We start from the raw sequence: 20,858 nt of genomic DNA, 5'->3' as shown, positions 1-20,858 counted from the left end.
AATAGCCCGCCATCGTATTGGTCATACCAGATTTACTCATAGACTTTGACATCTTTTGTATCAGAAAAATACTTTTTAAATTTTATTACCATTTTGTACAACGTTTCCAAGTGGAAAAAGATAACTGCAAAAACAATAAATTGTATGCTGAATAGTGATGTAAAATACCCGGGTATTTATTTTTAGGGGTAAATACCCAGGGTATATACCCGGGTAAATACCCAAAATGGGTATTTACCCGGGTATTTATTTAAAAAATTTATATTCAACTAAAATAGTTTTCTGTATGTATTCCACAATGTATATATATAACCAACCATATATAAAACAATACATTTTTGCCCAAAAATTATATTTTGATCACATATTTAAAGAATTATTGTGTGAAACAACTTAGCAATCAAATATGATATTCACATTAAATGTGTTGGATATGCCCAATCAATGTTGATAGCCAAATTTCAGATATAAAAAGCCATTCTATTAAAAGTAAAAAGCTTAATTGGTAACAAAAAAAAAAAAAAAAAAAAAAAAATAAGGTCCTAGTCTTTTATAATCCAGTAATTTGTCCCTTCATGACATCAAAATGTGACGAAATGTCGCTCAATTTATTATTACTATTTATTTACCTATATCTTTTACAGAAATTTCCTCCAAACCTAGTTCAAGTGTTCAGGCGTATTCTGCATATCATTTTTTCACTAAGCCTTTAATTAAAAAATTATAATGCATTCATGAAGTACCGGGGAGCAAATGCAAATGAGCAAGGCAACAAAAAACAATATTTTAAAGTTTTTTTTTTGCTTATTAATGTGAAAACTGTTTCTATATTTGCCACGTTATCACTTAAACAGCAATAAAATAAATAAATAACATCATAGTCTTAATAACTTCTCTGTTTATTCTTCCAAACATCCCTCATGCTTCCTTTTGTTTTTTCATTTTGGATATGACTAACCTAGATTGTGATTTTGAAATCCTGAAGTTCATCATTGAATTGCTTATACTTCTCCAATTATGACATTGAAAAGAAAGATTCTTTGGTTCACAATATGTTTTTTTCATAATTTCATCAAGTCTTTCAATTAAAAATATTATAAACTGTGTAATACATATGTATGTATCATTTTTACCAATTATTTCATATTAAGATTTTTAAAAAAAAATCCCATTCACTTTTTGCATTTTTTTTGTAAAATACCCAGTTTTTGGGTATTTACCCAGGCCTTGGGTAAATACCCGGGTAAATACCCAAAAAATATTTACCTACCCGCTGGGTATTTACCCGATCCACATCACTAATGCTGAACCTTAAGTCAGACGGAAACTGTCTGTTATTTGAGTCAAACTTTGAGCTTCTTTATTTCACAATTATCCCATTAAGAATTTTTTTAAAAGTTGACTGAAACTCAGCAAAGAACAATGACTAGGCTTGCTCTTTGTTAAATTTGTTTTGAATTTATTTTCTAGCTACAGTGAAACCTGTATAAGTTGACCACTCGCGGTGCAGTGCTTTGGCGGTCGACTTAGACAGGTGGTCAACTTATAAAGAGCGGTAATACTTTTTTTTATTTTTTGTCATTTCTTGCACCATGTATTCATTTTTTGAAGAATTCACCCTTACTCTTTCTGTTCAACTCATTTTCATTGTTTAATATTATTGAAAGTGAAACAATAATTAAAAATACTATTCAAATAATTTTGATATTTTTTCCTTGTTTTTAACTATATTAGACACTTTAGTTTTAGAAATTCCTTATACGCCAGCTAATATTCTCTGGCTTTTTCCATTTTCAGTTAATTTTAATATTTCATACTTTTTATTAATCTCAAGTTCAGCTAATTTTCTTTTTGAAGCCTTTTTATGTAAAACTTATAGCACAAAGAGCAACAAGCTCGACTCTCCCAGTTCATAAAGGCAAAATCAAAATGTCCTATCTCTTAATCCCTTGCACCAGAAACATGTAATTTTACTCATTAGCAAGCCCAGATCTGCGTACCCGCAGTGCGAGAGGCCCGCGTCCTTAAAGGGGCTAACGGCCCTGGAAATTGAAGAAAAAATAGAAAGAAAAAAAAAAAACTAGTAATAAGACTTATTCACTTTACTAAGAGACACTGCTGGCCTGTAGGTATGGGCCCTACATATTTTGTTGCAGGGGAATCAAAATGTATAGATCCAGGCCTGCTCTTTTTAGCATAGTTCCTGAGTTGTCACAACAATTGCAACTGAAAGAAAAGACTGACATCTATTTTCATTGAACAGAGTACAAAAAGCTATCTCAAATAGAGCAACAAATGAATAAGAAGTTTGGAGAATAAAGAGCAGTGTTAAGCTTTATGCTGCTGTTTAGTTAGTAAAATGCTGTTCCGTCATCAAAGCATTAAAAACATTCTTAGAAAGTTATGAAAAAAAAATAATAATAATAAAAAATAAATAAATAATAAAATAAAATAATTTGCTGAAGAAAGTTAAAAAAAAAAAAACAAGTGGTCAACTTACAAAGGGTTTTTTACAATACTCCAAACCAAATTTGGCGAACATTAGTGGTCAAGATAGAGAGGTGGTCAAGATAGAGAGGTGGTCAAGTTACAGAGGTTTTCCTTCATTATATGAGATAGGACTAATTCCGTTCCTGACAAAAGCGGTCAACATAGACAGGTGGTCAACTTACAAAGCTGGTCAACTTGACAGGTTTTACTGTATTATTTTAGTTTTTAGAAATATTTGTTCTTTTATATTTTGCAATTATGTTCTCGTTCTTGTTATGAACTATTAAGTAACATTACCAAAAAATTCTCCCAAATTTTACTGTGTGTGCAATTCTTTTCTTTTTGCATGTTGCTTATTAATTAATACACAAGGGGTTCGCCAACTTCTTTCAGATTTGAAAGGGGTTCACAAGGGCAAAAAGGTTGGGGAACCGCTGCTCTAGGGTGTAGATACTCACAAGGGTCGAAGAAGACAATGGCTTTGAGGCAGGCGAATTCGGTGTCATCGACTTTGGTGTCTCGGAGGGTAGTCGTTAATTCGTCCATGATGCGACATCCGATCCGGCTGATCTCGACCTCTGGAGATTGGCGAGGAATTATGAAATCGTTTCCTAATATGAGAGTATCACGAAGGTGGACAGATCGACGCGCCAGACCCAGCAACAAGTGTTCTCCAGCGTGCGCCCTCAGGAGAGCCACCTGTTTCAAAAAGAAATACTAAACTTAGTACAAAGCTGCTATCATAGCAATGAGTCAAATGAGTAAAAAAAGATTATTTTCTACCAGTTGAACGAATTCTTTACTATTAGACCTCATATGAAACTTTGGGTTATCTTCAGAAAACATGTATGGAAAAGCTTTCGAAAAGCAAAGTGAAAGGCCAGCTTCGCACGCGAGAGATTTCTAGATACAATCTAACCACGTATTGTATGGAATTGGCAAACGTCCAGTTCAGACGAGTCTAACTGAATGAGGGGGAAAGGTAAAAAATTGATGCTCGTGTTCCGCTCATTTCAATGGGACTCTGCTTAATTTAAAGGCTAACATACATCTGCAAACGCTGACCTCCCTAAAAACTAATAGGTACGTCCGTTTCCACCTGTAAACCGGATGTTTGCCATTCCACCTATTCGGTGGTCAAACAGTATATTGCTTTTCCGGAATAAACTTCTTCACTACATAAACAATGCTATGCCTGTCATGTATAAAATTCTAAGTACATCAAGAATATGATATTAAAATACATTTAGATCTTGTTGAATCTTGTGAGCTTTGTGTAAAATAGAGAGTTGCTAAATCTAAATAACAGTTAACTTGAACACATTGCGTTTTCATTGTTGATGGTTTAAGCCACGGCAAACAGCAATGAAATTTTCAACAGAGGAAAAGAAATCGGCAATTTCATTATTTTATCTGAGTACTTCAAACAACAGTTTAAATATATTCACATCGTGTTCTTATAGGTATTTAAAATACATATACATATACATACCCGGGAGTGTGAAGTGTGAAGATTGGACGACGTACCTGATCGTCGAGGGGTAGTTCACAGAAGGCGGGAATGTATTTGGCCCAGTCAACAAGAACCAGTAGCTGTTGCTTCATGGATTCGCAGACATCGGAGATGTTGGCTACGCGCTTCGAAGATATGTCACAATCATCAACATTCACAGGTGTCACCTACGGAATGCAAATATGCAAGTAAACTACCACTAAACCTTAAAAACATCACCTTTATGTTAATGCTATAGAAATTCATTATACAACTAGTATGTTGTGGCCATCACGAAACTTTCTTCTATATTTTTCTTTTTTTTTTCTGATCCCTCCCCATGCTTGACGAGGAAGCAATATTCCCAACAAAAACAAAATGACACATACAAAAACTTGACTACCATCCCAATGTCTGAATTATTGCAAAAGCAAAGCAAAGAGCGTAAATTGAAAGTTATTTTAAAAGTCTTGCTTGAATTAATTACAAATCTTTTATTTGTTAACAAACATAAGACGGCAACAGTTAAAAATTTTAAATCATTGAGATAATATCATAGACCAGCGGTTCCCAACCCATGGGCCGCGGCCCACAAGTGGGCCGCGAACAATATGTTACTGGGCCGTGGACACTGGTCAAGAATATGAACCAGGACTGTTGGGGCCTTAATTTCCGTTTTTTGCAAAAATTCACTTATTAGATGTACCGTCACTCAAAAATTCCACCTGGCTTATCGACAATAAGGAACTGAAGAATTTTCATGTTTCTTAGGAAATTCTCCTATCATTGAAGATGAAATCTAATGAATCAGAAACTCCTTTAAAGAAAATAGCCAAACGAACTAGCATTAGCTTCAAGTTTAAAGTGCTCCTCCTTTGCTGAACTGGCATTACAAATCAGTGTAATTGAGAGACTAGAGCTGCTTTTCGACAACCTACTATTTGAATGAGACTTTTATTGCAGTTTTCAAAAAATAATGTAGAAATGCATTGAATGTAGCGAGCTATTTAAGACTATCCAGTTTCAATGCAGATATCAAGTCCTTCGTAACAGCATCAAAAATCCCATGGAGCTTTAACTTTGATGACTTGTTTTTGATTTTCCTTAGAGCTGTACCAGCTAAATGAATGCAATAAAAAGTTACTTTCTTCCTTAAAAATTATTTTAAAAATTGTTCTTGTATAGTAGTTATTTATATCAGTGGTGTAACATAAGGAGAGGAGGAAAATGACATCTCCAGAACTCGTTTTTAACACACTTTCAGTCCAAATACGGTATATTATTTACACTTAAGGACAGTTATGAGCAAATGCCCCCTCCCCGAAAAAGTAAATTTAGACTGTGCAAGTAATATATAGTAGTTATTGGGCCTCAATGGTATTTTCTTCAAACTTGGTGGGCCGCAGAACTAAAAAGGTTGGGAACCGCTGTCATAGACTAATAATAAGAGTAGACCGAGCTATGGCAACCCTTTTGCTGCTCATAAATTAAACCATGTGACTGGTGGATATCCTAGCAACAGCGGGCGTTAATCGTAGCAGACGATCAACGCCAGCGCGAAATAAAATAAATAGAATTGATGGAATACGGAAGAATGATCTTTTATGGAGTCCGATTTGTAAATTTGTTATTCTAAGTTGTAAATATTTTGTTAATATAGTGAGTTTTTCGTTTAGATAGTATTGTGCATTTTCTTTAGTCAATTTCAATAACTCTCTAAGCAATAAAAGATGCAAGCGCCCAAAAGGAATCGGCAAACGGTAAGATTTTTACCTACAATTTCAATTTAAGATACCGATTAGTACATTTTTGCGTTAACGCGAAACGTTTACGCCATTACGTTCACGCCAACGCTGACATAGCAGTTCCAAATAAAATAAAAGTTTCTGAAAACTGTGATCAAAAACTAATTACTAATGTCAAAATAATGCATAACTAAAAGAAAAACAGTTCGATCTCTGCACCTGGAAGTTTTTTTTAATGAAAACACATTGTCTTAAAATACATGTCGAGTGCCAAACTATAGATAATGCTGCCATCTAGCAACCATGCTGCCAAAGTCTTCGCCAAGCCCTTCCACTAGTCACATGATACATCTATGAACCAATTTTCTTTATCAGCAAGAATGAGAAAGCTCGGTCTACTCTTATTATTAGTCTATGGATAATATTTCCGATCATTTCCATACAATTACTAGTATGTTGTGGCCATCACGAAACTTTCTTCTATATTTTTCTTTTTTTTTTTGATCCCTTCCCATGCTTGACGAGGAAGCAATATTCCCAACAAAAACAAAATTACACATGCAAAAACTTGACGACTATCCCAAAGTCTGAATTATTGCAAAAGCAAAGCAAAGAGCGAAAATTGAAAGTTATTTTAAAAGCCTTGCTTGAATTAATTACAAATATTTTATTTGTTAACAAACATAAGATGGCAACAGTTAAAAATTTTAAATCATTGAGATAATATTCCCGATTATTTCCATACAATTAAAATCACGGTAAATACGCAGACGACAATCTATTACGATTTATCTTTCTTATTGTTGCATTAATAAAAATATTTTTATTCGCAAAAAAAAAAAAAAAAAAAAAAAATCAACACCTCTTGGAGCGATCGGCGTCAAAATTGAACCAAAGCCTGTTTACATATGGATTCACATATATTCCAAATTTCAACCAGAACGTAGCATTACTTCTTGAGATAGGGCACTCAAAATGGAAAAAAAGAACGGGTGATTGCGCTACCCCCCTTTTTAGCTGTTGACACAAAAATAAAATCAGTTCTTATACCCACTAAGGGCTACTTGCCGATAAATTTTTCTTTCATTCCGTTCATTATTTCTTGAGATACAGCAGTCACAATTGACGACAAAAAACGTTCTATAGCTCAACCCCCGTTTGAGTTATTGACACCAAAATTGAATCAGCACCTGTTCCTGTTAATACCAACATATGGACCAAATTTTGTTTGATTCCGCCAGTTACTTCCTGAGGAATAGCAAGCACGCGTAACTCGAAAAACGTCCCATTGCTCCACCCCCCTTGGAGGAATTCGAGCCAAAAACTAATGGGCACAAGTTCACATAGGGGCACATATGTGTACTAAATTTCGTTCGATTTCATGTGGTAGTTTTTGTTGTAGAGCGGCCACAAAAAACTGGTCACACACAGACGTGACACACATACACACACACACACACATACACACACACACACAGACAGACAGACATTTTCCAACTAGTATGTTGTGGCCATCACGAAACTTTCTTCTATATATATATATATATATATTTTTTTCTGATCCCGCCCCATGCTTGACGAGGAAGCAATATTCCCAACAAAAACAAAATGACACATGCAAAAACTTGACGACTATCCCAATATCTGAATTATAGCAAAAGCAAAGCAAAGAGCGAAAATTGAAAGTTATTTTAAAAGCCTTGCTTGAATGAATTACAAATATTTTATTTGTTAACAAACATAAGATGGCAACAGTTCAAAATTTTAAATCATTGAGATAATATTTCCGATCATTTCCATACAATTAAAATCACGAGAAATACGCAGACGACAATCTATTACGATTTATCTTTCTTATTGTTGCATTAATAAAAATATTTTTTATTCGCAAAGAAAAAAAAAAAAAAAAAATCAACACCTCTTGGAGCGATCGGCGTCAAAATAGAACCAAAGCCTGTTTACATATGGATTCACATATATTCCAAATTTCAACCAGAACGTAGCAATACTTCTTGAGATAGGGCACTCAAAATGGAAAAAAAGAACGGGTGATTGCGCTACCCCCCTTTTAGCTGTTGACACAAAAATAAAATCAGTTCTTATACCCACTAAGGGCTACTTGCCGATAAATTTTTCTTTCATTCCGTTCATTATTTCTTGAGATACAGCAGTCACAATTGACGACAAAAAACGTTCTATAGCTCAACCCCCGTTTGAGTTATTGACACCAAAATTGAATCAGCACCTGTTCCTGTTAATACCAACATATGGACCAAATTTTGTTTGATTCCGCCAGTTACTTCCTGAGGAATAGCAAGCACGCGTAACTCGAAAAACGTCCCATTGCTCCATCCCCCTTGGAGGAATTCGCGCCAAAAACTAATGGGCACAAGTTCACATAGGGGCACATATGTGTACTAAATTTCGTTCGATTTCATGCGGTAGTTTTTGTTGTAGAGCGGCCACAAAAAACTGGTCACACACAGACGTGACACACATACACACACACATACATACATACACACACACATACACACACACACACAGACAGACAGACATTTTCCAAAAATGGTCGAAATGAACTCAGCACACCTCAAAACGTTCGAATCCGTCAAAATTCGAAATTCGAAAATTTGCACGAATCCAATACTTTCTTCTATATATTAGATATAGAAGAAAGTAAAAATGGTCGAAATGGACTCAGCACACCTCAAAACGTTCGAATCCGTCAAAATTCGAAATTCGAAAATTTGCACGAATCCAATACTTTCTTCTATATATTAGATATAGAAGAAAGTAAAAATCACGAGAAATACGCAGACGACAATCTATTACGATTTATCTTTCTTATTGTTGCATTAATAAAGCTATTTTTATTCAAAAAAAATCAACACCTCTTGGAACGATTGGCGTCAAAATTGAACCAAAGCCTGTTTACATATGAATTCACATATATTCCAAATTTCAACCAGAACGTAGCATTACTTCTTGAGATAGGGCACTCACAATGGAAAAAAAGAACGGGCGATTGCGCTACCCCCTTTTTAGCTGTTGACACCAAAATAAAATTAGCTCTTATACCCACTAAGGACTACTTGCCGATAAATTTTTCTTTCATTCTGTTCATTATTTCTTGAGATACAGCAGTCACAATTGACGACAAAAAACGTTCTATAGCTCAACCCCCGTTTGAGTTATTGACACCAAAATTGAATCAGCACCTGTTCCTGTTAATGGCAACATATGGACCAAATTTTGTCTGATTCCGCCAGTTACTTCCCGAGGAATAGCAAGCACGCGTAAATCAAAAAACGTACCATTGCTCCACCCCCCTTGGAGGAATTCGCGCCAAAAACCAATGGGCACAAGTTCACATAGGGGCACATATGTGTACCAAATTTCGTTCGATTTCATGCGGTAGTTTTTGCTGTAGAGCGGCCACAAAAAACTGGTCACACACAGACGTGACACACACACACATACACACACACATACATACATACACACACACATACATACACACATACATACAGACATTTTCCAAAAATAGTCGAAATGGACTCAGCACACCTCAAAACGTTCGAATCCGTCAAAATTCGAAATTCGAAAATTTGCACGAATCCAATACTTTCTTCTATGTATTAGATATAGAAGAAAGTAAAAATGGATGTATGTGAGAGTGTTACAAGAAATTTTATTACACTGGAAGTATGAAATTTTGAGAGCTTTAAGTACATTTGGCTGTTAATTCGTTCTAGTATTTATGTGAGTTTGAGCTCATAAGATTTTTAGTAGCACGTATATAAACTCGTGAAAAAACACTTTTTATACTGAAATCGCCTTTTTTGAGACCGTTTAACTAAGTAAGATAATTGGGTCTCATGGTTTTCTGACATGAGTCTAAAACTACACCACATAGAGCATAATTACAGCTTTTGCTCAAAGTTATTGACTCAGGCGTTTTAGAGTAATTTACCCAAAACTTTGATTCTTTTTGTTTCAAATTATCAACTTTGAGACCGCGTAATTAAAAAAGTTGATTAGTTGCCATGGGTTTCTAACACGGATCTTTAACTACACTGCTCGGACTATAACTACAGCTGTGTCCCAAAGTTGTTGACCCGTCGCGCACAAAGTTATTGACCTCTAAACTTGGCCATTTTAAAAAAATCATCGACTTTGAGACCATTTAACTACTAAAGCCAAGAGAAACGAAAGCTATTTTATATTTTTCTTAGTACTATACTGTGGTTAATCATATAGTTATTTTCGAGGGTTACTCATGGCTTTAGCAGATATCTAGGCCTAAACAAGGCAAAAAAAGTTTAAAAAGTAGAAGTTTCAATTCACCTTTGCCCTCAAAGTCATGAATGAGCCACAAAAATATTTATGGCAGTATGTACATTTTATCTAGTAGTATCCACATTTAAAAGAATTGGCTTGGTTCACTCATTGTTTTTGAATGAAGCAAAGCAATCATATATTTAGCTCTTTTTTTTCATGACCTTAAACTTTGACATCTATTCAATGACAAACAAATCAGTTTTTAAAAAAGTTGTTAAAAAAAGAAACTTTACTTTTTCTTATTATAGTACCACTAACACATCATGAAAATTTTACGAAAATTGAAGATATCAACTATCAAAAGGGTTCAGCTTAAAAAAAAAGACTCTTAAAGTCATCCTTTATAAGATTTAAAGTGATAAGGTTTAAAGACATTCGTAAAATATTTAAAGACATTTTATAAGACCTAAAGGTGTTTTTATAGCATCCACATAAATTCTTTATACGAGTTTAAGGTATACTACACAATTTAAGGAGATATTCAATATGCTTTTAATATACGTTTTTACTTATTTTAAGCGTTTTAAAACCATTTTTTTTATAAAGGTTAAATAAGAATTTTCGTAAAATTTAGAGACATTCTAAGATTGAAAAACATCCTCATATATATAATAGCGAATGATCGAGTAACGCTGACATCATCAACAATGAAACTCGCGCCGCGGAATGATAATTTGATAATATTCTTTCACAATGCTTGACATGCAGGGAAAGGCTTTATTTTGACAAGGCTAAACTGGATCCGTTAACTTAACTGCTTTACTGGTAAAACTGTCATTTTAGGAGAATGAAGAAACGAAAAAGTGGTCATCAATGAACACTATCTACTGGAGCTTAGGGTTCATCCACTGAAGTAAGGGTTAAAATGTCAACTATCAAAACATCACCAAACAGGCAATGGCTTCGTTCAAATGTAGAAGCAATTTTCACCCGTCATATCTTGATGGGCGATTTTCTAGTCTTTACTAATAATAAACTGAAAGACTGTATCTCTGGATGTCTGTGTGTCTGGATGTCTGTTGCGCGCATAGCGCCTAGACTGTTCGTCCGATTTCTTTTGAAATTTTGCACAGAATTAGTTTGTAGCATGGGAGTGTGCACCTCGAAGCGATTCTTCGAAAATTCGATTTTGTTCTTTTTTTATTCCAATTTTAAGAACATTTTTCCGAACAAATTATCATAACGTGGACGAACAAATTACCATAACTTGGACGAGCAAATCACTCTAACGTGGACGAGTAAATTACCATAACGTAGGCGAGCAAATTAACATTGCAAGTTGGCGAGAGATTCATCACCCGTTATTTGTGATATATACAGACGAACTAAATGACCTTTTAATTTTCTACTATGGGCAAAGCCGTGCGGGAACCGATAGTTAATAAATAAAGGGCTGAATTGAAGGTCTTACCTGTCTAGAGTACATTTCAGCGTTGAGAAGAGCGGCAAGGGTGATCCCAGTGCCAGAACCCGAGTTTTCGTCATAGCTGGGGCGGCGGCAACTGATTCGGTCCCGCTCGTCTGGACTGCTAGAAAAGAGAGCAAGTGGTTGTGGTATATGCTTAACAAGTTTGGAGGAGATACGAATCGACATGAAAGCTACTACGGTTACTGTTATAAGCCTCTAATCATGCACTATACCACGCTTGCCCATTAACTTGCCAAAAGCGATAACGTTAACGCCCAAGAACCCGATAGAGACCAAAAATCTCTAAAATTTTAACCTCTACAATGTCGCAGTCTGTGCTATAAACCCACATCCCTTTCTAACCGTTAACACCTCTGGTTAAACTGCTAAAAAAAAACATTAAAACTAGAGAGCGACAGAAAATTCTGACAAACACACAATGTTTCAGTATTTTTAAATCTATATGAAACGCTTAATGGACACACACACACGCAGGGTGATTATAATTAAAGTTCCGATAATTTAAAAACTTTTCGTCAGAATGACTTGATATTTTACCAGAACAGTTCTTAGGCAATAAAAATTTGTTTGGAAAGAGGAAAAAAGTAGTTGTAAAATGTGCCGATAGACCGAGCTGTCAGGGTAATTTAAAAAAGAAAGCATACTAAAGAGATTCGTCAATCACGGAAATATAGTTTGCCAAAAAAGATACAATAGGTTCTAACGGTTTGCGAACAATTTATTAGTGGTTACAGCGAAAAGTGATAATGACAAGAAGAAAAGATCAATGCCTTATGAAAAAAGCATCTTACGGATGATTGTCACATTTGTTGTTATAGGTACGATCTCTCGTTTTTTTCACTACATTTGTTATTTATAATGCAAACGGCATGTTCGACACTAGATCAAAGGTTACCTGTGTTGATTGTATGACTATGGTAAACATGTCAGATCTTAGAAATTAGCATTCCTTCACCACAGCAAATTTGAACCCTGACAGTGCCATCTGTAGGAAACTTTGGAACTAGATTTTTTTTTTGCCAAACAAATGCATATTGCCTCACGACCGTTCTGTTAAACTATTCAGTCGAACTAGTTCTGCTATTCTAGTCATTTTGGCTAGTAATTTTTAAAATAGAGCGTCTTGAAATTGGAACTTTAATTAGGGTACACCCTCGTTTTACGCGGGTTTATTTTACGCGGTTTAAGATTTGACACCTTTATTTTATTTTATGCAGGTGAGTTTCGGTTTTACGCGGATGCGGCAATGCAAACAGATAACATTTTCCCCTCTTTCAAAATCCAAACTCCTAAACATTGCAGATTACACGTAATAAACTGCATTTTGGCGTACTAATAATCGAGCGTGAGCCACTGGCGACATTTTATGCGATTGGTTCCAGAACTCTTTCCTGAAGTCAAGTTATTAAACTCACACAGTTCAGAACTCACTGGAAGAAGAGCTTTTAGTGGTGACGAAAGAGGCCAAAACCAACGAGTATACCGACGTCGGTGACGCACAACCAAAAACATTCACATTGAAAATTTTGAACCATTCGTAGACAATAGAAATGATCTTTCTGATTTGTTAGTGAAGGAAGATTCCATCAAGGAAATGACGCAAGTGATCATGGATGCGTTAATGCTCTGCAAAGAACTACAGAGAAAAATTCTTAATGCCAAAAGACTATCACAGCCAGCTCCTCTTTATACACAGAACACGAAATTAATTTATGTTTTCTTTATGCATGTCGTGCATAAAAGTCGTTATAAGTACATATTCAAACTTATACAATTAGCTCTCACTAGAATGAAGTATTTTTTTTTCATCTAGGGAACCTAACCCCTATTTTAACATTACAATTAGTTCTCAATTTACGCGGTTTCGATTTTCGCGGCATTTCCGTGGAACAACCCCCGCGTAAAACGAGAGTCTACTGTATAATCACTCTATATTTTGATGAACGAAAAACTCGGTACGATTTTATTATTTTTTTTTGAAGAGTAATCAGTCTCACTAGACACGGCGTGGAAGGCGCAAAGCCCTCACCTTCTTTCTTCATGCCCGCTCTGAAGCACTTTTTCAGTCTGCAATAACGGCACTGATTCCTCTTATCCTTGTCCATAACGCATGCTCGCTGGAACCTGCACGAATACACGTGGTTCTTGCGGACGGAGCGACGGAAGAATCCCTTGCATCCGTCGCAGCTGCTGGCGCCGTAATGCTTGCCGGTGGCGCGGTCGCCGCAGATGGCGCACAGCTGCTGCGCCGCCGCGGGCTGGGGCGGACAGCCCCTGACACCAGTGACGTTGTTGCCGATGACGATGGGCTGCAGACTCAGCTTGTCGTCTGAGGCTGGAAGAGAAGAGAGAGTTGAAAATAAGTACATCTATATATATATATATGTAAAAATGAATGTTTGTCTGTATGTCATCCATGAACTCAAAAATTACCCGGCAGATTTGGCTGAAACTTACACTGTTTGTTATTTTTGGTACTGGGAATGTTTATAGACCAGTTCGAAAAGAATCCGATCGATAATTCCTTTTTTATTCCAATTTAAGTCACAATCCATTGGATAAATACGAATAAAATTATCGGCTGCAGAAATTGATTTGCGTGAAAGATCTCATTGATAAGAAGTTAGCTGTTGCCATTTTTCTTGAGTTTGAACAAATAAATTCTTTCTCTATTGTTTTATGGCTTTTCATGCAACGGGGGGATTTAAAACTTTTTCTATTTGATATTTTTAGCGATTGATTGATCTTGCAAACTGCGTGAGTACAAAATTTGAGTATAGTCACTTGATACCTGGACCGATTATTATGAAAATTGTTATATATATGTATTTTTCCACGGAGAGGGTGCATAATATGCTCATTGAAGCCACTCGCCACCAGGTGGCACTGCAGAGTAGCAACTTCTGCCCCATTCAACCGATTGTCATGAAAATCAGTATAATGATGTATTTTTTTGTTGGCGTAGCAACGCGCGTCGGGTACAGCTAGTTACAAATAAAATCGAAAAATATGAATTTAACTAGAAAGTCGCCCGTCAAGGTATGACGGATGAAAATTGCTTCAACTCTTTTACATTTGAACGAAGCAATTGCCTCTTTGGCGATAGTTTGATAGTTCACAGTTTAACTCTAACTCCATTAGATTAACCTTAAAACTCCAGTGGATAGCGTTCATAGTTAACCGCTTTTTCGTTTCTTTACTCCCCTGAACTGACTGTAAATCAGTTAAGTGACCGGATCGAGTTCAGCCTTGTCACGATAGAGCCTTTCCCTGCATGTTAAACATTACCAAAACATATTATCATTCGGTGGCGCGAGTTTCATTGTTGAAACACGCGGGTTACTCGATCATCGGCAATTATTTATATGAGGATATAAAATCAGTAAAAGTTTACTCTTTGTTATTGCTTCTTTAAAGTAACTGTCCTAGATGTGGAAGAGCTCATTTTTTCTCTGTAAAAAAGTCTAAGCAGGGAACCACACGAATAGTGCAATAATGTAAAAAAGTGAAATACGTAGCAATCAGAAGATGAAAAAGAAAAAAGAAAGAAAAAGTAAAAAAGTTTCTTAACATATCGGCAGGAGTCCTCAGAAGCTGAAAAGTCATAAAAACTTGCTCCCTGCGCCCCAGTTTTCTATTACTTATTTTTACAATTTTTAGCTTACATTTCAATCTTAATTTTTACATTTAGCATTTAATTTTCAGGCATTCCTTGGTTACGATTTTTTTAAAAGTGTTACGACTAATTTATCGCTTGATTAAAGTAAAAAACCAACGTAAACAAAGCACAAATTTTGAAGAAAATACAGCATATAGCTTTTTCAAACCTACAATGGAGCCTCTTAATCAGTGCAAAAAGCTCACCAACACAACCGAAAGTTGCGAGAGAACTCAATCGACTTTCGGTTGTGTTGGTGAGCTTTTTGCACTGATAAAGAGACTCCATTGTAGCCTTGAAATAGCTATATGCTGTATTTTCTTCAAAATTTGTGCTTTATTTATGTTGGTTTTTCACTTTAATCATATTGTAGCACAAAGCTTACATGATAAATTTTCATTTAATTTATCGCTTGCCCACCTTGAATACTATGTTTGAGCTTTTCAAATTACGTTGCAGACTGGTAAAAAAGGGATCCTGCTATTGGGCTTCTTGCGGTTACGCAGCATTTGGAAATAAATGAAAAAAAAAAAGTTTGCCATTTTGTAATAAAAAAATTTAATGTTTCCGACTCAAAATTCCATTTATCTCCATTTCCCATCGCTTCACCGACATGAAATTCCAAAATACAGCCGAACTTGCTTAAAATGAGCCCTGTTTCAATGAGAACTCAGATTTAGCGAGGAAATCAAAAAGATTTGGTTGGTACAATGTTAAGTCTGTGGGAACATAACTCGCTTTTAACGAACTATCCCCGCTTAAAACGAGAAATATTTTTGTAATTCATAAAATTTCTGTTGATTTTCTCCTCAGAAAAGATTATTTTATTTTAGGAAAAAATAAATTAACATTCTGAATTCAATCGAAAGTTAGAGATAAGACATAAATGCATAAATCCTGAGAAAAAGTGATGACATGGCCCTTTTTTTGAAATTTGTGGAGTAGAGGAGCATTTAAAAATTATATATTTGTCAGGGGCGCCGCTTTGATCGTATCTCAAAAGGTGAGATTGAAAGGGAAAAACAAGGGGGGAGGAGGAAAGGAAATTTCCAGTTGGCGAGAGAAAGGAACGGGACACTCTTTCAAAATCCGTAAGTTCCAGAGAGATAGCAACAGAATAAATAATAATTAAAAAAAAAAAAAGTGTCGAGACAGCTTACGTATTACGTCTCATAATTTGAAAAACGCTGTGGTAGATTTATAAGCAGTTTCGAAATGTTTGGCTCTTTTTTGATATGTCTGCGATATCTGACGTATTTATGACCTTTCCCTTCTTTCTTTGATATCGTTTCTTGACATACGTCTTTCAATACTACAATCGCGATTCTAAAAATAGATCAAGCTGGGCTTTTTAAAGAAGTAGAATTTTCGCTTTTTTCCCAATAAAAATCTTAATTTATAAACACTATGCGAAGTAAATGAAAAGAAAAGTAGGGGAGGAAACGGAAACAAATAAAGTTCTATTTATAGTGTAGTAAAATCTCTGTAAGAACTACATCGTTTCAACAAACTTCTCATCAATTTTATGTTTACGTACGGTACAGGGTCTGACAAATCCAGGACTGCTAAAAAAATCTAGGTGCAGGCCTGTCATTTCATTATTTTCCAGGGGGTGGGCGGCAAAGGGTATACATTCAATACACTTCATTGAAAAAAAAAGTAAAATCTGTGACCTACTTCTCCCAATTAATTCTAATTTGAATTCCGAAACTTTGAATTCAAATTATGTTTTTCGCAATCACGAGTTGCGACAAGACCCTACTGATTAGAGTTATTGTTTCTAGAAACGGCTCCCCCCCCCAAAGCATGTCCCTCCTCCTGGGTGGTTACGTGTGTATAGTTGTGTGTGTAGGCTTACGTGTGTGCACGTAGACGTGTGTATGTGTGTAAAGGCGTGCGTGCGTAGGGGAGTGTGTATGAGCATGCGTGTGTAGGACATGGACGCCACCGCCCAGCAAAAGTGAATTCCGGGGGACGGTGCTCAGGACCAGCCACGCCGCCGCCGGTAGACGGTGGTGCTGCAGCCCTGGTCCAAGCTGAAAAAGGAACCGTAACGTCAAGGACAGTCAAATGAAAGCAATAAGCAATCGTGATTGCTCAAAAAAAAAAAAAAAAACCATGCAGTTACTCCTTGTTTTTTCGCGCTTTTCGTCTGCCTCCCAAAAAATAAACGTAAAATAAAACTTAGCTTAAAGTAAGACCGCTGAAGTAATAAAATCATTGTATTGCCCAGGAATATTCTTTCTTTTTCAGCCAACGATGAAGCAGGAACGAATTCCATTTTGAGCTTGCTTCATTTCGTTTTAACCATATAAAAAAAAAAAAACTGTTTTGCTCAGAAATCAGGCCCGGTTCTTCGGGTAGGCAAATTTTAGGGGCTGCAAATTTCGAAATTAAAACTTTTTTTTAAGTATGAATATCTGTTTCAGCGCCATAAGATTCACTATTTCAGCGCCATAAAATTCACTGCTTCAACGCTAAAAAAATAAATCTTACTACTATTATGTATGCGAAAGTTTGTCTGTATGGATGTATGGATGTATGGATGTTTGGATGTATGGATGTTTGTTACTCTTTCACGCAAAAACTACTGAACGGATTTTGATGAAACTTTACAATAATATAGCTTATGCATCAGAATAACACATAGGGTAGTTTTCGCCCCGTTATGGGGAGCAAAACCCCCCTTAGGGGAGCAATAAAATACAATTTTCGTATAAATTCTCTAATATAGGGATGAAAAAATACTTGCACATATTTACATTATAGGTCCATCGAAAGCTCTGATTTTTCTGCTGAAGATGGCACTTATTCGAAATTTCTAAGTAGAATAAAAAACGAGTTATGAGCTTTTTAGTTCCATTTTCGAAGGCTTTCCTAAACTCAATACAGTATTTAGTGTATCATCTCAACTCCCTGTCGATAGCGACTATTGTTGTATTGTTGACTATCTTTGCTTTTCGTGACTGTTCAAGGCTTTTCTCAAGTCAAATCTTGAAGTATAATTTTTGCACAAGATTGGTAAATAATACATGATTTGGCTGATCATTTTCCATTTAAACGGAACTTTAATGTAATTAATGGTTTTTATTATTATTTATGCTGATTGAACACTTACTCATTATCCAATCAACCAGCAGATCGCCAAAATTTTTGCAGAAATATTTCCGTAGCTGATGAATTTGGCAGTTTTTTTCAATGTCACTGTTTTTGAAGCCAAAGACGTCATAATGTTTCTCAGTTTTCACCATGTAAACAAAATATCGCCAATCAAAGAATCTTTAAAAAACTTTTTTACTGTGTTAAATAATCCAGCAACTAAATTAGGCAAATCCATAAACAGCACAAAAACTTCCATTAATTTTTCCTTTTTGCACAATTTCAAACAATCGCCAAATTTTACTACTTATTTTGGAAACATTTCGGATGAAACTCTTTAGCGCCATTTTATGGTGACCAAAAGTATCTCAGCACCTGGCGATAATATCTTTGTAACGAAAATTAATATATCGTTTTACAAAGTAAGGAAAGAAGGAGGGAGCATCATCGAAGGTATCCCAAAACGATTTCCGCAAATTCGGTAAAATCGCACCAAGAGCCCACAATGATTGAAATTTCCCAAAATAACTAAAGCAAGTATAAGGGGATTACGAGCAACGTCAATAGCAATACAGAGAAGGTTTTAGACTCCATGTTAAAAACAAAAGTATCAACAGATTAATCTTTTTAAACATGAGAAGAATAATTTCATGTTTTGGAAATTTGTATATGCTTAAATATAGTGCTTTCGTTTCTAAATCAATACTATTTTGTTCTTTATACTTATTGCTATTTTACTTTTATGGGTAAGGAAGAAACTTTACTTTTAATCATGTCAAAAAGATGTGTTTTAAATTCTTTCACTTAAACCACAAAAAAAAGCAAGTAACGATTTTTTCTCATAATTATTACTGACCCAGGCAACGCCGGGTATTTTTGCTAGTAAGTAAATAAATAAATAAAATAATTTAGAGTGTGTGCCAGTGCTTGGACATGTAAAACATAGTTTGGAATTTTTCAAGAAATTCAATTTAATTTTAGAGGCGGCAAATTGCGTGATTTAGATGTCTTTTGAAAATATTAATGTCTGTTTCAGTGTCAAAAGGTAGTCCTGAGCAATGTCCCCCGGATTCCGCTTCTTCTGGTCGGTGGCGTCCATGTCCTACATACACGCACGCTCATAGACGTACACACTCACACACATGCACACTGGTCTAAGCACACACACTCACACAAGCTTACCCATACACATCATACGCGTAACCGCCCAAGAGGAGGGGCAGGCTTGGGGGGACAGGAGCTGTTTCTAGAAACAATAACTCCAATTACTAGGGTCCTGTTGCAGCTCGTGATTGCGAAAAACATAATTTGAATCCAAAATTTCAGAATTCAAATTCAATTTTTTTTTTTTTAAGTATAAAGTTGATCAGTATTATGGTCTTTAATGTTTCCATATTTTCACTCTTCCAAAATGAATTTCACTACTCTAAAAAATGTCAAGGAGTTTTTAGGAGGATTCTTGAGGAGGATTCTTGAGATTGTTTTTTGAGGATTATTCTTCACTTCTCGAGGAGAAAAAAAACCAATAGCTATAATTCTGCATGTATTAAATATTCGTTTTTCATGATACACATTATACACATTTCTGGAAATGAGTTTGTGCTGAGTGGATGTGCTGAGGGGTTAAATATATTGTCAAAAAGTGTGACATTAATAATGTCACACTTTTTGACAATATATTTAACCTCTTCCTCCCCTTTGTCACTAAGTGTCACATTTCACCCAACCCACCTCTCCTTGTCATATGTCGTTACACTATTTTTCATAAGCATAATTTTATGGAAAAGATTTGTGATGTCACAGTTCTTGTTATTCCCTCCTTTCCTGGACGCAAACTAAAACTATTTCATACCCCCCTCCTCAATGCGTCACATCATATACGGATGTGTATTCATTTGTTAAGCTACGTAATACTTCTTAGCAGGGACAGACAAAGATTTTTGAAGTCACGCTGCACGAAGTTTATTTGGTGCTCCCCCCCCCCCCCTCCACCTATTCTATATAGTGAAGATTTTTTGGTACTTGCGTCAACTTAGCCATGCTAAATTTGGCTAACCTTATAATTACAATACACAACATAATACAGTGGACTCTCACTATTCTGAACACTCATGGGACGGAACAAAGTCTAACTATGTGTGCTCTCATTTTCTTCAAAAACACATTTATCATACAAAATTGCAACTTATGGCAAATTCTTAAAATAATTTCCTCCCATTTCTTCTACTTGGAGAAAAACTTGTGTTTTACAAAAAAAAAAAAAAAAAAAATCTATAGTTTTTTTTTTCGCTTTGGAAGAAACTTGCTGAACACTTATGGGACCGAATAAAAAAGTTCAGATTATGGGGTGTGTTCATTATACAAAATGACTGGAAATGCTTGCATATGTATTCTATTGCGTTAATGACTATGTTCAGTACTTTGCCAAGTGAGTTGTACCAGTTATTGAGATACAGGTTGCTTAATTTTAAATTGGCGGCTAGTGCGATGTCTGACTAAATTCAGGAGGATGTAAACTCATGTTTTTTTTCTGTTTTAATTTAAAAAGTTTTACGTAACAAACTGTTCATATGTTGCAATACAGTTATTGGTACAAAACTT

General features: G+C 35.5%; 1 protein-coding gene across 1 annotated transcript in view; it reads right to left on the bottom strand.

The window, feature by feature from the left end:
* LOC129228469 (hepatocyte nuclear factor 4-alpha-like) overlaps positions 1-20,858 on the bottom strand; it is a 39,115-nt gene that overhangs the window by 6,671 nt on the left and 11,586 nt on the right. The window contains exons 2-5 of the mRNA XM_054863149.1: positions 13,583-13,835; positions 11,483-11,600; positions 4,018-4,170; positions 2,949-3,189 (exon numbers count right to left, since the gene is read on the bottom strand). Of these exons, the coding sequence (XP_054719124.1) occupies positions 2,949-3,189; positions 4,018-4,170; positions 11,483-11,600; positions 13,583-13,835 (765 nt within the window). The remainder of the gene's footprint in view (positions 1-2,948; positions 3,190-4,017; positions 4,171-11,482; positions 11,601-13,582; positions 13,836-20,858) is intronic.

This window comes from Uloborus diversus, chromosome 8 (assembly GCF_026930045.1).
Source record: "Uloborus diversus isolate 005 chromosome 8, Udiv.v.3.1, whole genome shotgun sequence".
NCBI classification, from domain to species: Eukaryota; Metazoa; Arthropoda; class Arachnida; order Araneae; family Uloboridae; genus Uloborus; species Uloborus diversus.
This window is presented reverse-complemented; position numbering and strand designations above follow the sequence as displayed.